The 18,264-nt window shown below is 44.9% G+C and overlaps 1 protein-coding gene across 7 annotated transcripts in view; it reads right to left on the bottom strand.

Annotated features, from left to right (window-relative positions):
* Nucleotides 1-11,149: 11,149 nt before the first annotated feature.
* The window catches only part of SMARCAL1 (SWI/SNF related, matrix associated, actin dependent regulator of chromatin, subfamily a like 1), a 70,427-nt gene continuing 63,312 nt past the window's right edge, over nucleotides 11,150-18,264 (bottom strand). For all 7 annotated transcript variants that reach the window (XM_024243183.3, XM_002812831.4, XM_009238078.4 and 4 more), the window contains 3 exons: nucleotides 17,003-17,103; nucleotides 15,913-16,009; nucleotides 11,150-11,465 (listed from right to left, as the gene is read on the bottom strand). In XM_024243183.3, the coding sequence (XP_024098951.1) occupies nucleotides 11,226-11,465; nucleotides 15,913-16,009; nucleotides 17,003-17,103 (438 nt within the window). In that variant the 3' untranslated portion in view covers nucleotides 11,150-11,225. The remainder of the gene's footprint in view (nucleotides 11,466-15,912; nucleotides 16,010-17,002; nucleotides 17,104-18,264) is intronic.

The raw sequence follows: 18,264 nt of genomic DNA, 5'->3' as shown, positions 1-18,264 counted from the left end.
CTGAAAAAGGCTTTAGAGATAATGTAGCCCAAACTGGAAACTGAGGCCCAGGGAGGTCAAATGACTTGCCCAAGGTCACATAGCCATTAAGTGACACCTAGACGTGTGTTCTCTCCACTGTATCACATGATTCAAGTCTCTAAGTCTCTTTCCACAGCTGCAAAATGAGTATACTGTACAATAAAGGGTCTCAGGAGGATAAAATAACTTCCATGAAGTGTCTAGTGGACATTTTAAAATAGTGGCCAGTGTGTTTGTTGAGATGCTGCTGCTGCTGCTACCTGATTTCAACATCTCTTTCTGCCCTTTCAATCCTCTCTCCTCTTCTGCCATACTCAAGGAACTACAGAAGATCTTCCTTCTTCTTTCCCTTAAAAATATGCCCATCTCTTTTCTCCTTAATTTCTTTAGCTTGGACACAATGAAACCACTACAGTCATGGTAACTGATGCCGCTTGAGGCCCACAAAGGGAGTGAGATGTGCCCAAGATGTTTCTCTTCCACCACAGGCCTCATGCACCCTCTGCCCCCATAGGTTAGGGTGGAAGATGGCAAGGGGCCAAGGGAACAAGTCCCTCTTCCCTCAGAAGGGAAATGCACTGCATTTCAGTGATGTTGTCTGGAAAGCTCTCCACCCAAACAATGTCTGCCTCCAGAAAACTATGAATTAAAACAAAAACATATCCATGTTGGTACAAACAAAGGAGACTAGTAGAAGGAGTCTTAAACAAACGCTCACCACGTTCCTCCCTTTTCAGACTGTGCCTCTTGGCCACGCAGGATGGTGCTGAATTGACCTGGGGAGTGGGTGAGTCAGCTTCATGCTGGGGCAGTCCAGGCAGAGCTGAGGTGAGCCATCCTGGGCTGGCACTACAGCCTAATTCAGATCATCATTTAGCAAATGTGCTGCCTCCCCCACGCCCTCCGCTGCAGAGCCTCCTACGTCTCTGGCCTTCAGGGGGTCTGAGAGAGAGAGAGCAAGAGGGAATGCATGAGTAGGAATGCAATAAGCAGCTGAAAATGAGACACTCCATAATAGGAGGAAATTGTTCATGTTCAGAGCAATTTTGTCAAAACTGAACAATTCTCTTTAAATAGCAAGCCTGAGGATGTACAAATAGCACTCATGAAATCAGCTCTGAGTGACTTCAGAGAATTGGCCCTCTCCTAAAGTCTCATTTTGTCTTTTCTGTGGGCTCATAAATTTCTGTCCCTATTAGAGGACCATCCGGTGTGGAGAATGTTAACTGTAATGTGTCCCCATAAAAGACTCAGTAAAAATAATTGCTGACTCACCTCTGCTCTTAAGGAGCCCTCAACATTCACTCTTTGCCTTTAGAAAAATAAATAAGTTAAAAGTCACCTCTAGAGAGGAGTTCTTGTAGCTGTTAACCAGTTCTCTTGGGACATATGGAACGTTTTATTCTTGAAAGAAATCTGAGGTGCAAGCATCATTCCAAATTCATCTTGTGCTGGAGACAGAAAGGGTTTATTGGGGCGTTGTTCCTTCACTTCATGCCTCAAGAGAGCCTGCTCTCCACAAAGCCCCTGGTGGCCACAGGCAAGAGTGGGGCCCTCACAGCATTGTTGAGAGTCCCGTGAGCCCAGAACCACAGGCAAGAGCTGGCCCAGCAGGAGAGGTTAGGCCCTCCAAGGCAGTCCTGGATGCCCCGAAAGAATAAGAGTGTGGGAATTGACTCGGGCAACCCTTCTTTCCTTTCCTGCTTCTCCCCTCAAATTCCGTTTAAACTCGTTCTAGTTATTAATGGACCCATCACAAAGCATTTACACAGGAAGTGCACACATAAAGACTGGAGTAGTTACTTGGCAATTCTTAAGTGGGATAAGGTATGTTAAAAGAAAAACTTTCAACAAATTAAATTTAACAGAGTTTAATTAAGCAAAGAATGATTTGTGAATTGGACAGCCCCCACAACCAGAAGATGTTCAGAGCAGCTCCAGGGTTGCCACATGGTTGGTTCACATTTATGGACAGAACAAAGAAAGTAACATACAGAAAAGGGAAGTGAGGACAGAAAGAGCTGGATTGGTTGCACATTTGCCTTATTTGAACACAGTGTGAACGGTTGGCCACCTGTGATTGGCTGAAATGTGGCTGCAGTAATTACCTAAGACTTGGCTACTTGTTACAAGAGTGGGTCCCAGTCTGTTTACCAATCCAGTTGGGTTACAGTTCACTCTGTACAGAGAAACCTTTAGGTGGACTTTAAAATATGTAAGGAGGCAGCACTGGGTTAAGCTTAATTTAACGAGTAGCAGGAGGCGGAGGTTGCAATGAGCTGAGATCGCACCATTGCACTCAAGCCTGGGCGACAGAGAGAGACTCTGTCTCAATAAATAAATAAATAAATAATAATTTAACGGGTAGATCAATATGAAACAGTGGCCAAGTACATCATGTGAAGTTAGTCATTTTCAGTATGAAGAATTTGATACAATTTTTGTAAAAACAGATTCTATGTGTATTTTTACATATATTTGTATGCATAGAGATAAATTACAAATGGCTTTATCTCAAATTATTTAGTTATTACTTCTAGGAGGTAGGGCTGAGGGAGGGAGGGAGGAGAATGCAGGACTCTTATTTTTGAGCTTGTACTTTTCTAGATGATTTTTTTTTTTTTTAGACAGAGTCTCTGTCTGTTGCCCAGGTTGGAGTACGGTGTCACGATCTCGGCTCACTGCAACCTCCGCCTTCCGGGTCCAAGCAATTCTCCTGCCTCAGCCTCCTGAGTAGCTGGGATTACAGGCGCCCATCACCATGCCCAGCTAATTTTTTTGCATTTTTAGTAGAGATGGGTTTTCACCATGTTGGCCAGGCTGGTCTCAAACTCCTGACTTCAGGTCATCCGCCGCCTTGGCCTCGCAAGGTGCTGGGATTACAGGCGTGAGCCACTGCACCCGGCCTTAGATGTATTTTTACATCAAGTTCATAATATTGAAAAGAAGGCACTGCAGAGCAGTAGGTGGAAGGACCGCCTTTTCTATAAGTGGTGCCAAGCTAACTGCATATTCATATGGAAAAAATTAACCTTGGCCTTACCTCGCCCCATATACAAAAATAAACTGCAGGTGGATTATAGATCTAAACATTAAAGGCAAAACACAAAAGCTCCTGCAACATACTATTTTCTTTTTCTTTCTTTCTTTCTTTTTTTTTTTTGAGACGGAGTCTTGCTCTGTCGCCCAGGCAGTCTCGCCCTGTCACCCAGGCTAGAGTGCAGTGGCACGATCTCGGGTCACTGCAACCTCTGCCTCCCGGGTTCAAGTGATTCTTCTGCCTCAGCCTCCCAAGTAGCTGGGACTATAGGCGTGCACCACCACACCCAGCTAATTTTTGTATTTTTTTTTTTTTTTTTAGTAGAGATGGGGTTTCACCGTGTTGGTCAGGCTGGTCTCGAACTCCCGACCTCATGTGATCCACTTGCCTTGGCCTCCCAAAGTGCTGGGATTACAGGCGTGAGCCACCACACCCAGCTAATTTTTGTATTTTTTTTTTTTTTAGTAGAGATGGGGTTTCACCGTGTTGGTCAGGCTGGTCTCGAACTCCCGACCTCATGTGATCCACTTGCCTCGGCCTCCCAAAGTGCTGGGATTACAGGCGTGAGCCACCACACCCAGCCTCACAACATACTATTTTCATAACCTTGGGGTTATGGTTACATGGATGTGTATTTTAAGATATTTTGTTAAACTGTAAATTGTTTTATGAACTTTTCTGTATATTGTATTTTGTCCCCAAAAAGAGGAGTTAAAAAAGAGAAAAAGAGCCTCAAAATCTGTTGAATAGGGGGTGGGAGAGAAATGTGTGCAGAGGATCTTGCAAAATCAGATAACTGTTGATTGTCATAATGCCCAAAAGACTGTGACTCACAGGCTTCTTAATGCTTTCTGCTATGGTCAGGAATTCATTTCCTTCACTGAGACCTCACAGGAAAACACAAAACCAAAACAAAACACAGGTAGAAGAGACTTCTCCAATTAACCCTCTTTAAACTTCCAAGCCACTTTTTATGTTGGTAATTCTGAACTTAGTGAGAAGTGGGAGGATGGAGTAAATATAAGGTTGAACTTCATTCTCTCCCCTTTGCAAAAAAGAGGATAGAACTTCAAAAAGCACTGAGGTTCTAACAGACGAGAATGAACAGACACGGCAACACCTCAGAGCCAGTGGTGTGGGGATGACACCTCCTGCTCAATTTCTCAGCTCTCCCACTGATCTAGAAAAAGGCTCCTCCGAAGCCAAGAAGGAAAAAGACATGATTAATTCAAGCACAAGTGGATCAAGACTAACAGGATCCTTTGCTGCCTCTTAGAGGCTTCCTTGATGCCAGCCCTAGAGGCAGAAATCAACCAGGATCACTCAGGAAACAAGATACCACTTAGTGACCCTGGTGAGGGAAGGCAGAGAGCAGCTCCATGGGCCAGAGGGGACTTCTAGTAAAATCCTGTAAGGGTACAATTGATGGCAGGGACAGGAGTGGGAGGAGATGGGCCTAGATTTTCTTCATTTCAGTTGACGCTTCCAGAAAACACAGTTCTGGGGGTCTGGACTGTGCTGTGAAATGAAGGAGGAAAAGGAGTTAGTGTGGAAATATTAATACCACTTTAAACCCAGTGGTATTCACTCTCTATATAAATAAGTCCAAGTGTCTTTTGCTGAATTATACAGAACTGGTTAGGTGACTCTTAACAAATTTCAGAGTACATATGGGATGGTCTAACTTAAAATAGATAGGCTACATGGTATAAATAAAATTTGCTTTGGAGGACCTCAGGGACATCTCAAAGAGAGAGTTCGTTTTTCTCCAGAACAGCTAAAACTGAGGTTCAACTAGAGGCCTCAGATGGAGGCCATATTTACTAAGACTACAGACGAATAATGGTTTTAGATATGAGCACTAGGTTGGGTGTGGTGGCTCACGCCTGTAATGCCAGCACTTTGGGAGGCCAAGGTGGGTGGATCACCTAGGGTTAGGACTTCAAAACCACTCTGGTCAACATGGTGAAACCCCATCTCTACCAAAAATACAAAAATTAGCCAGACGTGGTGGCGGGTGCCTGTAATCCCAGCTACTCGGGAGGCTGAGGCAGGAGAATTCCTTGAACCCAGGGGGTGGAGGTTGCACTGAGCCGAGATTGCCCCACTGCACTCCAGCCTGGGTGACAGAGTGGGATTCTGCCTCAAATAAATAAATAAATAAATAAATAAATAAATAAATAAATAAGAGCACCAAATTGCAAGGAACGAGAGCAAGGCCTCCCATTGGCAGCCACTAACCTGACTTCTTGCAGTATCATGAGAGCCACTCTGTGCTGCAGGTCCCGGGGTGAATACAACAGGAATTTAGTAATTTAATGATGATCAGTGATTCTCCATAGCAACACTGGGTATAAATGTCTCTAAAATCACCTGTACATTCACTTTTATTTTCAAAGCATAACCATTGTATTTACACCCCACATACCCCTTGTATCCTAACCACCTTCCTAGAGGAGAAACTGTTAATGGAAATAGAGAATGAGATCCTAAGAGATCCAAGTCCATAGAGCCCACAGAAAAGCTGCACCAAAACTCTGATGGGGGCTGAGTGAATAGCAGACAGGTGGAAGCATCTTGGGAGATGTCCATAGGGCCCTGGGTGAGGGCTCCTTCATGTTTCTCAAGCCGTGTGATTCAGATACACAGAGCAGAGGCTTTGGATGGGCACTGGGGCAGGCGAGGAAGAAATATTCCTTCCTGAAGTTCTCTCAAGATCTGCCTGTGATCCAAAATCCTTTCTACTTCCTGGGCCTTGACTCATTCCAAAGATTTTTCCTTAATGAAGCGACTGTGTTGTTTTGATTGACAAGACCCCTAAGACTGCAAAAATCCATGCAAACAACATGTGGGCAAAATTTATGTACAATTTCAGCATTTCTTTTCATACAGGGTCTGTCCCTATTTGGACCACCTCCCATCACGCCACACAGGATGTGAATGTCTATGTGCTTCTCCATACCTGCATTGATCTCTGGGTCCATTGCCAATTATAAACCTCCAAGGGCAATAGCCATGAGGTGATGTACTGTCATGCATCACTTAATAACCAGGATACATTCTGAGAAATTCGTCGTTAGGCAATTTTGTCATTGCACGAACCTCACAGAGTGTACTTACACTAACCTAGATAGTAGCATCCAGTAAACACCTGGGCTATATGGTCCAGCCTATTGCTCCTAGGCTACAAACCTGTATAGCATGTTACTGTACTGAATATGTAGGCACTTGTAACACAATGGTGTTTCTGTATCTAAACATATCTAAACATAGGAGAGGTAATGCATTGTGCTATGGCATTACAAGGGCTATGACAGACACTAGGCAAGAGGAATTTTCCAGCTCCATTATAATCTTAAGGGACCACCATGATACATGCAGTCCATTGTTGACCAAAAGTTGTTATGTGGTGAATGACTATAATTGGCTTTTCAGAGCAACCACTCACAAGGGGGTGTAGTATAGCTTACTAGATGAAACTGCAGCCGCTGCTCTGTTTATTGCTCTTAGAAAACTGAGTGCCTGATTTGGACAAAATCATAGTAAAATTTAGATAGAGCCAACATTTGTCCTCTGCAAGCTTCTGACAAGATACAAGTCACTGTTATAATAGTCAAATGTCAAAGTGGTATATCTAACAAAATTAAAACAGAGAGCTAGGATTGAGAAGATTTAAGAAAATTCAGGTGGCCCAAAGGAAAGTCAAGACGAGACATTCTCTCCCGGCCTTTGGGCCTGGATTTTCATTTCAGCAGGTAACGAGGAGACCAAAGGCCTAGTTATTTATGGAGATCTGGGGCCACAGCAGAGCTCCTCATGGCAAGATAAGCCAGTGGAAAGCAGACTCAACAGCTAACCCCACAGTCCTCCTCAGCAAGCTGGGAGAAGCAACTGATGCCACTTAGATGCTTAGACTGGGCCTTCTGGAAGAGATCTGGCCCAAGGAGCAGCCGGCAGCTTGACACAGTGACCAGTTGGAAGCACAGCAGCCACACGCCATGAAACAAGGTGATCATCTTCACTCATTTCCTGAGGCCAGAGCCTTTCTTACACAGGACATGGATACCCCAGTCCCAGCTGTGCTGAAGTGTCATGAAGCCTCCCCTGACCCCACCCTGAACAACAGTGAGGGGGGTTAGGTGGCCTCAAAAGATCTACTCTGTCAACTGGAGCTGTTGAGAAACTCAGGAAAGGAACTAAAAAGGATAAGAAAGTGGTGCATTCCGGTGTCTTCTTGTTCTCTGTTGCAGAGAGCCAGCTGGTGGACCGCAGAGACAGACTTCCAGCCAGGGCCAAGCCCTTCAGGAAGGAAGCTATGTACCAAACTCAGCTAACAGACCACCAGGGCACCACTGGGCCTCCTGCTGGGGAACAGCACACCTATGGGTGGGCTCTAGGGGTGGGGTGGCCTGGTTGCCGGTTCTGCTCTGCCACTTCTTAGCTGGACTTGAGCAATTTGTAACATTTCTTGGCTCAGTTTCTCCACCTGCACAATCAAAATATCACTACCTTCCTCCAAGATTGCATTCAATGTGACAATTTATGTAAAGCACTTAGTCCAGTGCCTGGCACCTAGTAAGTACTGAATAGTGAAAACAATTTAAGTCTAACAAATCCACACACAATGACGTCAGACAAATTAGGCATCTTTCATTGCTGCTGTGAAAATTGTGCTAACTCTAAACTCTAACGTACATCTGGCTCACTGTCTTTCTGTAAGACCAGTTAGAGCAGCAGCTCCTTCCTTGGTAAAAGACTTTAAAAAACTCCCATTCCTGGCTGGGCACGGGGGCTCATGTCTGTAATCCCAGTAGTTTGGGAGGCTGAGGTGGGCAAATCACTTGAGGTCAGGAGTTCGAGACTAGCCTGGCTAACATGGTGAAACCCCATCTCTACTAAAAATACAAAATTAGCCGAGCGTGGTGGCAGGCACCTGTAATCCCAGCTACTTGGGAGCCTGAGGCAGAAGAATCGCCTGGAGGTGGAGGATGCAGTGAGCCGAGATCGCGCCACTGCACTCCAGCCTGTGCAATAGAGTGAGACTCTGTCTCAAAAAGCAAACAAACAAAAAACCCCAAAAACTCCCATTCCTGGGCACCCATTCTGGTTTTCTTCCTCATTTACTTCCCTGCTCAGTTGTCGTCTCTGTGTTGCAGTTTGTGGGGGTCAGTCAGAACTGCTTTTCTTCAGAAGCCACTCTTACCCGCTCAGTGACCTCATTCAGCCCATGCTAGGGCAGAATCTACAGCTCTTTCTCTGACCTTTCCACGGTGTGAAGACTCACACATCCAACTGCCTGCAGAACATCTCCACTTGGATCTTGCTAGATTGTGTGGGTTTTCCAGAAACAGACACCAAGACAGAGTTTGGGGCACAAGATAATACATTAGGGATTAACACCTGTGAAAGGAAGGGGATGGAGGCCTGTTTGGCAGGGGGAAGAGGTGAACTGTGATATAGGCCTGCGGGAACCTTAGACAATCCAGCAGGGAGCAGGGGGAAGGGAGCAGGGAGCTCTGCAGCAAATACTGCCCAGGACATAGTGCCTGGGCTATATGGTCTAGCCTATTGCTCCTAGGCTACAAACCTGTATAGCATGTTACTGTACTGAATATGCAGGCACTTGTAACACAATGTTAAGTATTTCATCAGAGCTGCCCTGCATCAGGCCAAAGTGGCCCAGCCTTTGTGCCCTGCCTTGCTCAGTCATGGATGCAAGCTGCCTTAAGAAGGGTGTGACCTCAGACAAAGTGGCTTTCTGCAGACCAGTTGTGGCCAGGTGGAAGCCATCTACCAACTTCACTCCCCGCAGCCGAGCAAGTCCCTCCTTGAAAGGGATCTGGGTGGGGTGTCTCTAAGTTTGCTAGATTATCTCCCAGCCATTTCAAACTCAACAAGTCCATAACCAAACCCTTGATTTTACCTGGCTCCCCAACCTCCCCTTCCCACTCTTTCTTCTCTTACCACTTTGCTCAGGCCAAAACCAAAGTCCCAGCCTCTCTTCCACAAATGCCCCTTGGTCAATCTATCTACACATATCCTTCCATCGCTCCCTTCAGAATACGTCCAGAACCCAACCACTTCTCATCTCCTCCATGGTTCGACCCATACTCAGCCACACCCCAGCACCAACCCCACGGATAGTCGCAGGAGCTCCATAGCTTCCTACCTAAGCGTTCCCTCTGCCCACTTTTCTTGCTCTATTTTCTGCACATGCATTGGCGTGAAATATTTTTTATTTTATGTTATTAAATAGAGACAGGGTGTTGCTATGGTGGGCCTGATTATATTTTTAAAAAATAAAAAAGGGCCAGGCGCAGTGGCTCACACCTGTAGTCCCAGCACTTTGGGAGGCCAAGGTGGTAGGATCACTTGAGGCCAGGAATTTGAGACCAGTCTGGGCAACATAATGAGATGCTGTGTCTCTATTTAAAAGATACATATATTATTTTATAAGTTTAAAAAATATTTTTATTTATATACAATCAGATTGCCTCATATGTCTGCTCAAAGCCATTTGGTGGCTTCCATTCATACTCAGAATTAAACCCAGATTCCTCACTGTGGCCTATGAGCCCTGCATCATTCTGTCCCTCTCCTCAACATTATCAACTATTGCTCTTCCCCACATGACATCCTACTCCCTCATCACTCTCTAAACCAGAGCTGCCCAACACAGGAGCCACCAGTCTCATATGGCTACTGAGCATGTGAAACCTGTGGCTAGTCCAAATTGAGATGCTGCCTGTATCAAATACATTGTTTCAGACTTAGTTCAGAAAAGAGAATGTAAAATTTCTTTGTCATTTTTTTGAGACAGTCTCGCTCTGTTGCCCAGGCTAGATTGCAGTGGCACGATCTTGGCTCACTGTAACCTCCGCCTCCTAGGTTCAAGTGATTCTCATGCCTCAGCCTCCTGAGTAACTGGGATTACAGGCATGTGCCACCACACCTGGCTAATTTTTGTATTTTTAGTAGAAATGGGGTTTCTCCATGTTGGTCAGGCTGGTCTCAGACTCCTCACCTCAAGTGATCCGTTCACCTTGGCCTCCCAAAGTGCTGGGATTACAGGCATGAGCCACTGCGCCCAGCCAAGAATGTAAAATTTCCCATTAATAATTTTTAAATATTGCTTGTAAATTGAAATAATATATTTAATATATTGGGTTAAATACATTATTAGTCTTTTTTTTTTTTTTTTTTGAAACGGAGTTTCGCTCTTGGCTGGAGTGCAATGGCGTAATCTCGGCTCACCGCAACCTCCACCTCGCGGGTTCAAGTGATTCTCCTGCCTCAGCCTCCTGGGTAGCTGGAATTACAGGCATGCGCCACCATACCAGACTAATTTTATAATTTTAGTAGAAACGGGGTTTTTCCATGTTGGTCAGGCTGGTCCTGAACTCCCGACCTCGGGTGATCCTCCTGCCTCAGCCTCCCTATATTATTAATCTTAAGTCTAAATGTTCTATTAGAAAAGTTACAGTCACATATGCAGCTTGCATTACATTGCTAATGGACCACACTGCTCTAAACCAGGGGTTGGCAAACTATGGGCAGTGGACAACTTCCAGCCCACTGTCTGTTTCTGTACGGCTGGTAAACAAGGAATGGTTTTCACATTTTTAAATGGCAGAAAAAAGATAATTTGTGATACATGAACATTGATAAAATTCAAATTTCAGTATCCATGAAGAGTTTTATTGGAAAAGAGAACCTACAACCATTGCCTCTCCCACTGCGTAAGTTCTGCAAAGGCTCATGCTTTGTCTTTTGTTGGATGAATGACTACCAGCACCTAGGACAGTGCCTGCACAAATTAGGTGCCCTATAAATATTTGTTGAGTCACTAAATTTTAAAATTCTAGATTATGGGGACTGTGTAGGAAGGACCTCATTATTTAGAGAATATGAATTACCCACTATTACAACTCACTGTGTCCATCCCTAAGCCAGAAGAGCAAAGGTTAAGACCCCAAGCAAGCCCACACGTAATGACACAGGAATGGAAAGCTGATGCTCGGCGTGGTCTCCTGCTGAGCCTGGACACAAGCATAGGCACTGCTGCAATGGCAAGAGAAGCGCAAAAAGTTTTAAAACAAAATACATTATTTTATTTTAATTCCATGATTTTAAAATGCTTTTTATTTTTTTCTTTTTGCCCCTTTTACAGGGGAGAGGTAAAGCTGTCCCAGTTATCAAAAAATTCAAATCTCCTTTTCTTCTGTGGACTGGCTGTCAATGAGCTTTCATCCAGGGTGTCTCCCATGTTCTGGGAACTACTTCCAGATGTTCCTGAAGCACTTCCTGGGTCAAAGGACTCTGCTGCTTCCAGGAGCTCCATATCACTTCCTTCTTTCTCAAAGGACTTCTGGAATAGGTCATAGATCTTCTGCTGCTTTGGGTCCTTCATCAGAGAAAGAAAACAAAAGATAAAAGGAAAAACCCAGGCTCCAACCTGACTCTCCTCCACTAGGGCTGATGGGAGAATATAAAGATGAGAGACCACACATTTTATGGTGTCAGGGAGCTACATGATGGCAAGTGCACATCATCTCAGCAAACCATCACTAAAGCAGCCTCATTGTTTTACTGTCTGACATCTTACCCTCTCTGCGCTCATAGGGTTAGGAAAAAGAAATGGTTGTGAGTGCAACAAAGAAGCTGCTCTCACGCTATAATTTACATTGGAAATGTTTTCTCCCTTTGAACTTTCCAAATCATTATTTCAATACTGAAATAGCACCCAAGATCTCACTTCCTCCAAAGCCTTTCTCTACTAAGGGTCAGTTAAGGTGTAATTCAACTTCTAAATCTCTATTTTTAAATTTATTTTTATTTTTATAATTTTTTAAGAGATGGGATCTCACTAAATGTTGCCCAGGCTGGTCTCGAACTCCTGAGCTCAAACGATCTGCCCACCTCAGCTACCCAAAATGTTGGGATTACAGGTGTGAGCCACCATGTGCCCAGCCCCCTAGACTTCCAAATCTCTGTGTTCAGCCATGGCTTATACCTAATTTTCAAAGTGGTTGAAAAAACATACACACATTTAACATATTCATAAGTAGATATGTATACCTATTCTAATTACCTTAAATTACAAATAATCAAAATACCTACCAACTGCATCTATACATTGATGACAATGGTGTAGTGTTAAAACCATGCCCAGTGGATACAACCACAACACACGATCACTATCACCCCTCTGCCGATTTTTCCAACATCTAAATTTCCAACCTTGACCATTTTTCAATCCAGAGGTAGATTTTCCATATCTCCACTGACATCCCACAGTTTCATAAAACTAAACTGGTTTAAAATCAAATGATCTTTTGGCTGGGCACAGTGGCTCTCGCCTGTAATCCCAGCACTTTAGGAGGCCGAGGTGGATGGATCGCCTGAGGTCAGGAGTTCGAGACCAGCCTGGCCAATGCGGTGAAACCCCATCTCTACTAAAAATACAAAAAATTAGCCAGACATGGTGGTGCGTGCCTGTAGTCCCAGCTATTTGGGAGGCTGAGGCACAAGAATCGCTTGAACCCACAAGGCAGAGGTTGCAGTGAGCCATCATCACGCCACTGCACTCCAGCCTGGGTGACAGAGTGAGACTGTCTCAAAAAAAAAAATAAATAAATAAAAATAAGGCTGCTGCGAGGGCTCACGCCTGTAATCCCAGCACTTTGGGAGGCCGAGGCGGGAGGATCATCTAAGCTCAGGAATTAAGAGACCAGCCTGGGCAACATGGCAAAACCCCATCTCTATAAAAAATACAGAAAATTGGCCGGGTGTTGGCAGCGTGCGCCTGTAGTTCCAGCTACTCGGGAGGCTGAGATGGGGGGATCACTTGAGCCTGGGAGGTGGAGGTTGCAGTGAGCCGGGATAGTGCCACTGTACTCCAGCCTGGGTGACAGAGTGAGACCCTGTCTCTAAATAAATAAATAAATATAAAAAATCGAATGGTCTCTCATCTCACTCCTATACTCTCAAAGCAGCTTCTCTTCCCATAAGTTTATTTTTTATAGTCTACCTGCATTCTCGTAGTCTCCCAGGTGGAAATCATCCAGGCAAACAGAGTCCTCGGCTCATGCAAGTTTCTTCCCCCCTTCAGTTCCCTCCTATCTCCTTCAGGCACCATCTTTACTTGGGCCACATCACTTGGTACTGCATGGATTTGCAACAGCTCAACTGTGCTTCCTGCCTCAGGCTTCTTCCCATTTCAAACAGCCTACAGATCTTTGCCAGCTGATTTTTACCCCCAGGCTCTCCTTTAAAGATTTTTTTTTTTTTTGTCATGTCTTTGGGCTCCCCTGTCCCTACCTCATGAAGTCTAAAGTTGCTCCCCTGGCTTTTCAGGCCTTTATAGAATTAGGTCTCAACCTACCTGGCCACTGTTCTTCACTATTCCTTAACCAAATCCCTCCACATTGGTGAAGTAGAGCTCCTTGAAAATTGATCATGACAGTCTGTCATGTAAGAACTCCAGATTATTCAATTAACCTGCACCCGAAATCTCCTAGCCTTTCAGGATCCCAGCCTTGCAGAGAGGGAAATGATATGAAAGATCATCAAGGCTGACCCCCAAATAACCCACATGTCCTCCTCCAGGATGCCCTCATCAGCCTCTTTCTGAATGATTGCAATGTCAAGGAAACGCCACCCTGCAAGGCAGCCTATTCCAAGTAGAAAAAGCTGCTAATGTGCATTTGATTATGATGATGGCAACACTGTATGCTAACTCGGGGCATGCATAATTAATTGGAAGCCAGTTCCAAGATCAGATTAATATTTCATTTCCCCTCTCAGAAGGAAGGCTATCTCAGTGAGATATAACCTCTTCTGCTTTTGTCTCCTATATTGGAAGCAACATTTTCTTTTTCTAGGAGTTGATAAAATTTTCAGCCCCACCTTAATTAAAAAATAAATTGATATAGTTATTGATCAAAATAAATATTGATAAAACTCATTTATATTACCTTGTTCTTACATTTTAGGTAGAAATTCTGAACTAATTTAGAGTAAGAGAAAGGCAAGGAGGAATAAATGAGTTCAAGTGAGAATCCTTTAAAAATAGGCTTTCTTTTTTTTCTTTTTTGAGACAAGGTCTAGCTCTGTTGCCTAGGCTGAAATGCAGTGGTGTGATCTTGGCTCACTGCAACCTCTGCCTGCCAGGTTCAGGGAATCCTCCTGCCTCAGTCTCCTGAGTAGCTGGGAATATAGGCATGTGCCATCATGCCTGGCTAATTTTTGTATTTTTTGTAGAGATGGGGGTTTCACCATGTTGCCCAGGCTGGTCTCAAACTCCTGGGCTCAAGCCATCTGCCCGCCTCAGCCTGGGATTAGAGGCTTGAGCCACTATGCCTGCTCAGACTCTTTCTTTTCAAAAGGCTTATAATAACCTAGGCTCTGTTACCATTTACCATTCAGCTGAACTGGAGAGTTCTTTAAAAAGCTTAAAAATAAGGTTGTTTTAAAATTGGCTTATTAACTATATATGTCTGAAAGGATAATTTGCAGTCTGCAGTTTAAAAACATGATCTGAGTCTTTTTATCCCAATATTTAGCAAATAAATTCTTGCAAAGAAAGAATTTATTTGCTAAATAAATGTAAGTGAATGAGCAGATCCACAGAGTCTTAAGTCTTGGTGTCAACAATAAGATTTAACTCAACTTCTTATTTATTTACACTTTTTTCTTTCTTTCTTTTTTTTTTTTTTGAGGCAGGCTCTTGCTGTGTTGCCCAGTCGGGAGTACAGTGACCATCATGGCTAACTACAGCCTTGACCTCCTAGGCTCAAGTGAGCCTCACCTTTTCCTCCCGAGTAGCTGGGACTATACGTGTGCACCACCACGCTTGGCCTAACTCAATTTCTGATGGTGATTTCACAGGAAGGAGGAGGTGCTTCACTTTCCTGATAAGCTACCGTAAGGCCCCTTTCTGCATGAGGCTCAGACCTGGTTCAAACTCTCCTGGCAGAAACAATTCAACCATGAGCTGTGCTCGAGGAGGGCATACTCCTAGTTTTCACCTTCTGGCCAACAATCCAAGCTGGGGAAGGAAAACAAGCTTTCGGAAGGCTCTGGGTCTCTTGCTCCCTCCATTGTGTTTCACTGAAATGGGGGGGGAAGAGTCTGTGGCAGCCACTGGGCTGGAGCACTGAGGCCAGGCAGGCATGATGGGCCCAGGGCTGTCCTGTCCAGAGGCAACAGCCTTCCCCCTCAGCACCTTTGACAAGGCCTGCCTGCTCATGTAGGGATGCCTCTTATACTCCTTTACAACAAGGGGCTGAGCTCAAAGGAGGAATGCTGGGCCAAGTCAGGAAGCCTTCTTCCTTGGGCTGGCTTCACATGCCCTGTGACTTTGTGCAAACCTACTACACTGCCATGTCTCAGTTTACCCCTCTATCAAGTGGGGAGACACTGAGAATAAATAAAATGACAGAAGGGAAAATATATTCTATGAAGCCAGTACCCTATTTTAAACACTCCCCATTCTGTGCTGGGGACGCATTCCTGTGGCAGCCCTCTGTGTGGTGTTGCTGTGTACTTTTTGAAACAATTCAACATTTGCCATGGGGAATTTTGTCAGCTTCTAATGGCCTGCTGGAAGAGGCAGCATTCAGAGCCTGTGCGGGAATGTCAGCAGCTGTAGGAGCTAATGCCATCACTTCCCCATAAAGCGATGCATGCATGGTTCAACTGAGAATGACTGCAGGCCATTGTTTTCAGCTCTGGGGCTGGAGGAGGTCCCTAGGAGTGATTCACATCCTCCTACTCAGGACCCAAAGACTTGGCAGACAGCTTAATGCCTCCCTCTGCTCCAGGGGTGAAGAGCCATGTGCTGGCATTACCTGGTAGAGGTAATCAGTGGATTCTGTCATTTCTGAAAAATTGGTCTCAGAAAGCCCGGCTTCCGCCAGAACTTTAATCTTCTCTTGAATCAGGGGCCTGTTGGGGAGAAATGAGCTGCAGTGAATACAACCTGCACAGAACCACCAGACTAATGAAAATGAGGCCACCCTCCTTGTTCTTATGGGACAACGGCTTGTTTATGGTTTCACATTTTTGCATCTCTCAAGGTGCAAACACACATCTTGAAAAATTTTCCCCCTCTCATTTGTAAAAACTCCAATTTAGGGCTAACAATATCATCAGGTTCAATATTCTTTCTAATGGAAGATGTGTAGGAAATAAATGCTGCCTCATTACAACACAATTTTGAATCTGGTGGTGTTATGAGCTGCCCAATTAACAAATCCACTAAACAGAGGGAAGTGGGAGTGACCCACACACATTGCAAAGGGAAGACTCTTTAGTCATAAGGCTGGAAACAGAGACAAGCAGTGGAAACGAATGAGATAATCAATAAATTTAATATCAGGAAGGGGGAGATAAGGGGAAGAAGCTTTTTGAGATTTTTCACTTAGGTAACAGACAGAAAACCCCAGGGTTGAAAATCTTACTCCAGCTCTGCTAACTAAGTACACTACATGGTCCAGGGTAAGCCACTTTCTCCCTATGGTCCAGCAGCAGCAATGTAAGATGTGCCCACCAGATAAATGCACATCATAAAATGTAAAAGACTGTCACCCTGTCCTAAACAAATGCCTTCACAGCTGGGAACAGGGTGTTTTACAAACTAAGTTCCATCTACATTTTGTCATAATCGGCACCTCTCTCTGCCTCAGACCAGCAGCAAAAGGAGCCACAACCCTTATTGCTATAAGATTCCGCACGCACCCTGCAAGCCACCAGTGAATGCTAGTGACGGAGGCCAAATATGGTCATGATGAAAGCAGGAGAGCATTACTAGTCAATTTTCTATAGATCCTTAAAGACCTTATTTAGCAAAATCAGAAGCACTTTGGGAGCAAAGTAAACATATCATCAGTTTCCACCCTTGCTCAACTCCAACTGCCAGGCCAACCAGCCAAGCCATACCAAAGGTAGTCATCAGCTGTGCCCTTTGCCACGAGGTAGTGAATGCCCACGGAGCTGGTCTGTCCAATGCGGTGCACGCGGTCCTCAGCCTGGATCAGCACCTGTGTGTCCAGGAATCGAGACAGGCAGGTAAAGGCCTGAAGCAGTTCCATCCACCATAGCAGGTAGCCTCTCCACCCCATTTCCAGCCCCACAACCCTCCCTCTCAAAGCACTTCACTGTCTCAGACCTAGAAATAACCTGCACTTCACCATCTCAGACCTACAAATGACCTGCCACTTTAACAAAAGAGAGAACCCAAAACAGCCCTGGTTGGGGAACTGGAATCTGAAGCAGAAGATCTGCGGGTAGCTGTTCAGTGCTGGGCACCGAGCTAGGTGCTGCGAATGAAGAGGCACAGGCTCTGCCATCAGGCTGCATGGGGAGGGACTGGTAATGGAGGCCTGCATGCTTCCATTTCTTCTCTGTGTGAAATAAAAAGTTATCTTCTAAATAAATAAAAACATCACACACAAGGGAGAGGCTATCCATGATTTGGGTGTAGGGTGGTGGTTTAATATAGTGGTAAGCCTTATAATAAATACTTAAGGGCTGGGCGTGGTGGCTCACGCCTGTAATCCCAGCACTTTGGGAGGCCGAGGCAGGCAGATTGCTTGAGCCCAGGAGTTCTAGAACAGCTTGAGCAACATGGTGAAACCCCATCTCTACAAAAAATACAAAAAATTAGTCAGGCATGGAGGCGTGCAACTGTAGTCCCCTGCTACTCAGGAGGCTGAGGTGGAAGGATCACCTGAGCTTGGGAAATCAAGGCTGCAGTGAGCCAGTAAGTCCCTGCAGTCCAGCCTGGGTGACAGAGCAAGACTCTGCCTCAAAAAAGGAAAAGAAAAAAACCCCACCTAACATCATGAGCATTATTTATTGTATAAAATGGCTTCACCCTCAAGGTCTACCCATTATTAATGTAGTCCCTTATGTGTAGCCAACAAAAGCCACAATATTATTAAATATTATATAAATATTAAAGGGGATATAACTTTTCTGGAGATTACCAGAAAAATTTAAGAGTTCAAACAAATGTCTTATCTCTGCCCTCAGCTGGTCAGGTGAGGCCAATGGTGGTGTCCAGGAAACCCTCACTGCTGTCACTCTGCGTGAAGTCCATTGTTAAAGCAGCTCACAATGATGGCTACTAAAGGGGGCACCGGCTGGAACGTGAAGCCTGGGCTGCAACCTGGTGCCACCACATGCCCTTCTTCAGTTAT

The sequence above is a fragment of the Pongo abelii genome, chromosome 11, assembly GCF_028885655.2.
Source record: "Pongo abelii isolate AG06213 chromosome 11, NHGRI_mPonAbe1-v2.0_pri, whole genome shotgun sequence".
In the NCBI taxonomy this organism is placed as follows: domain Eukaryota; kingdom Metazoa; phylum Chordata; class Mammalia; order Primates; family Hominidae; genus Pongo; species Pongo abelii.
The sequence above is the reverse complement of the archived record's forward strand: the minus strand, read 5'-3'. Positions and strand labels throughout refer to the sequence as shown.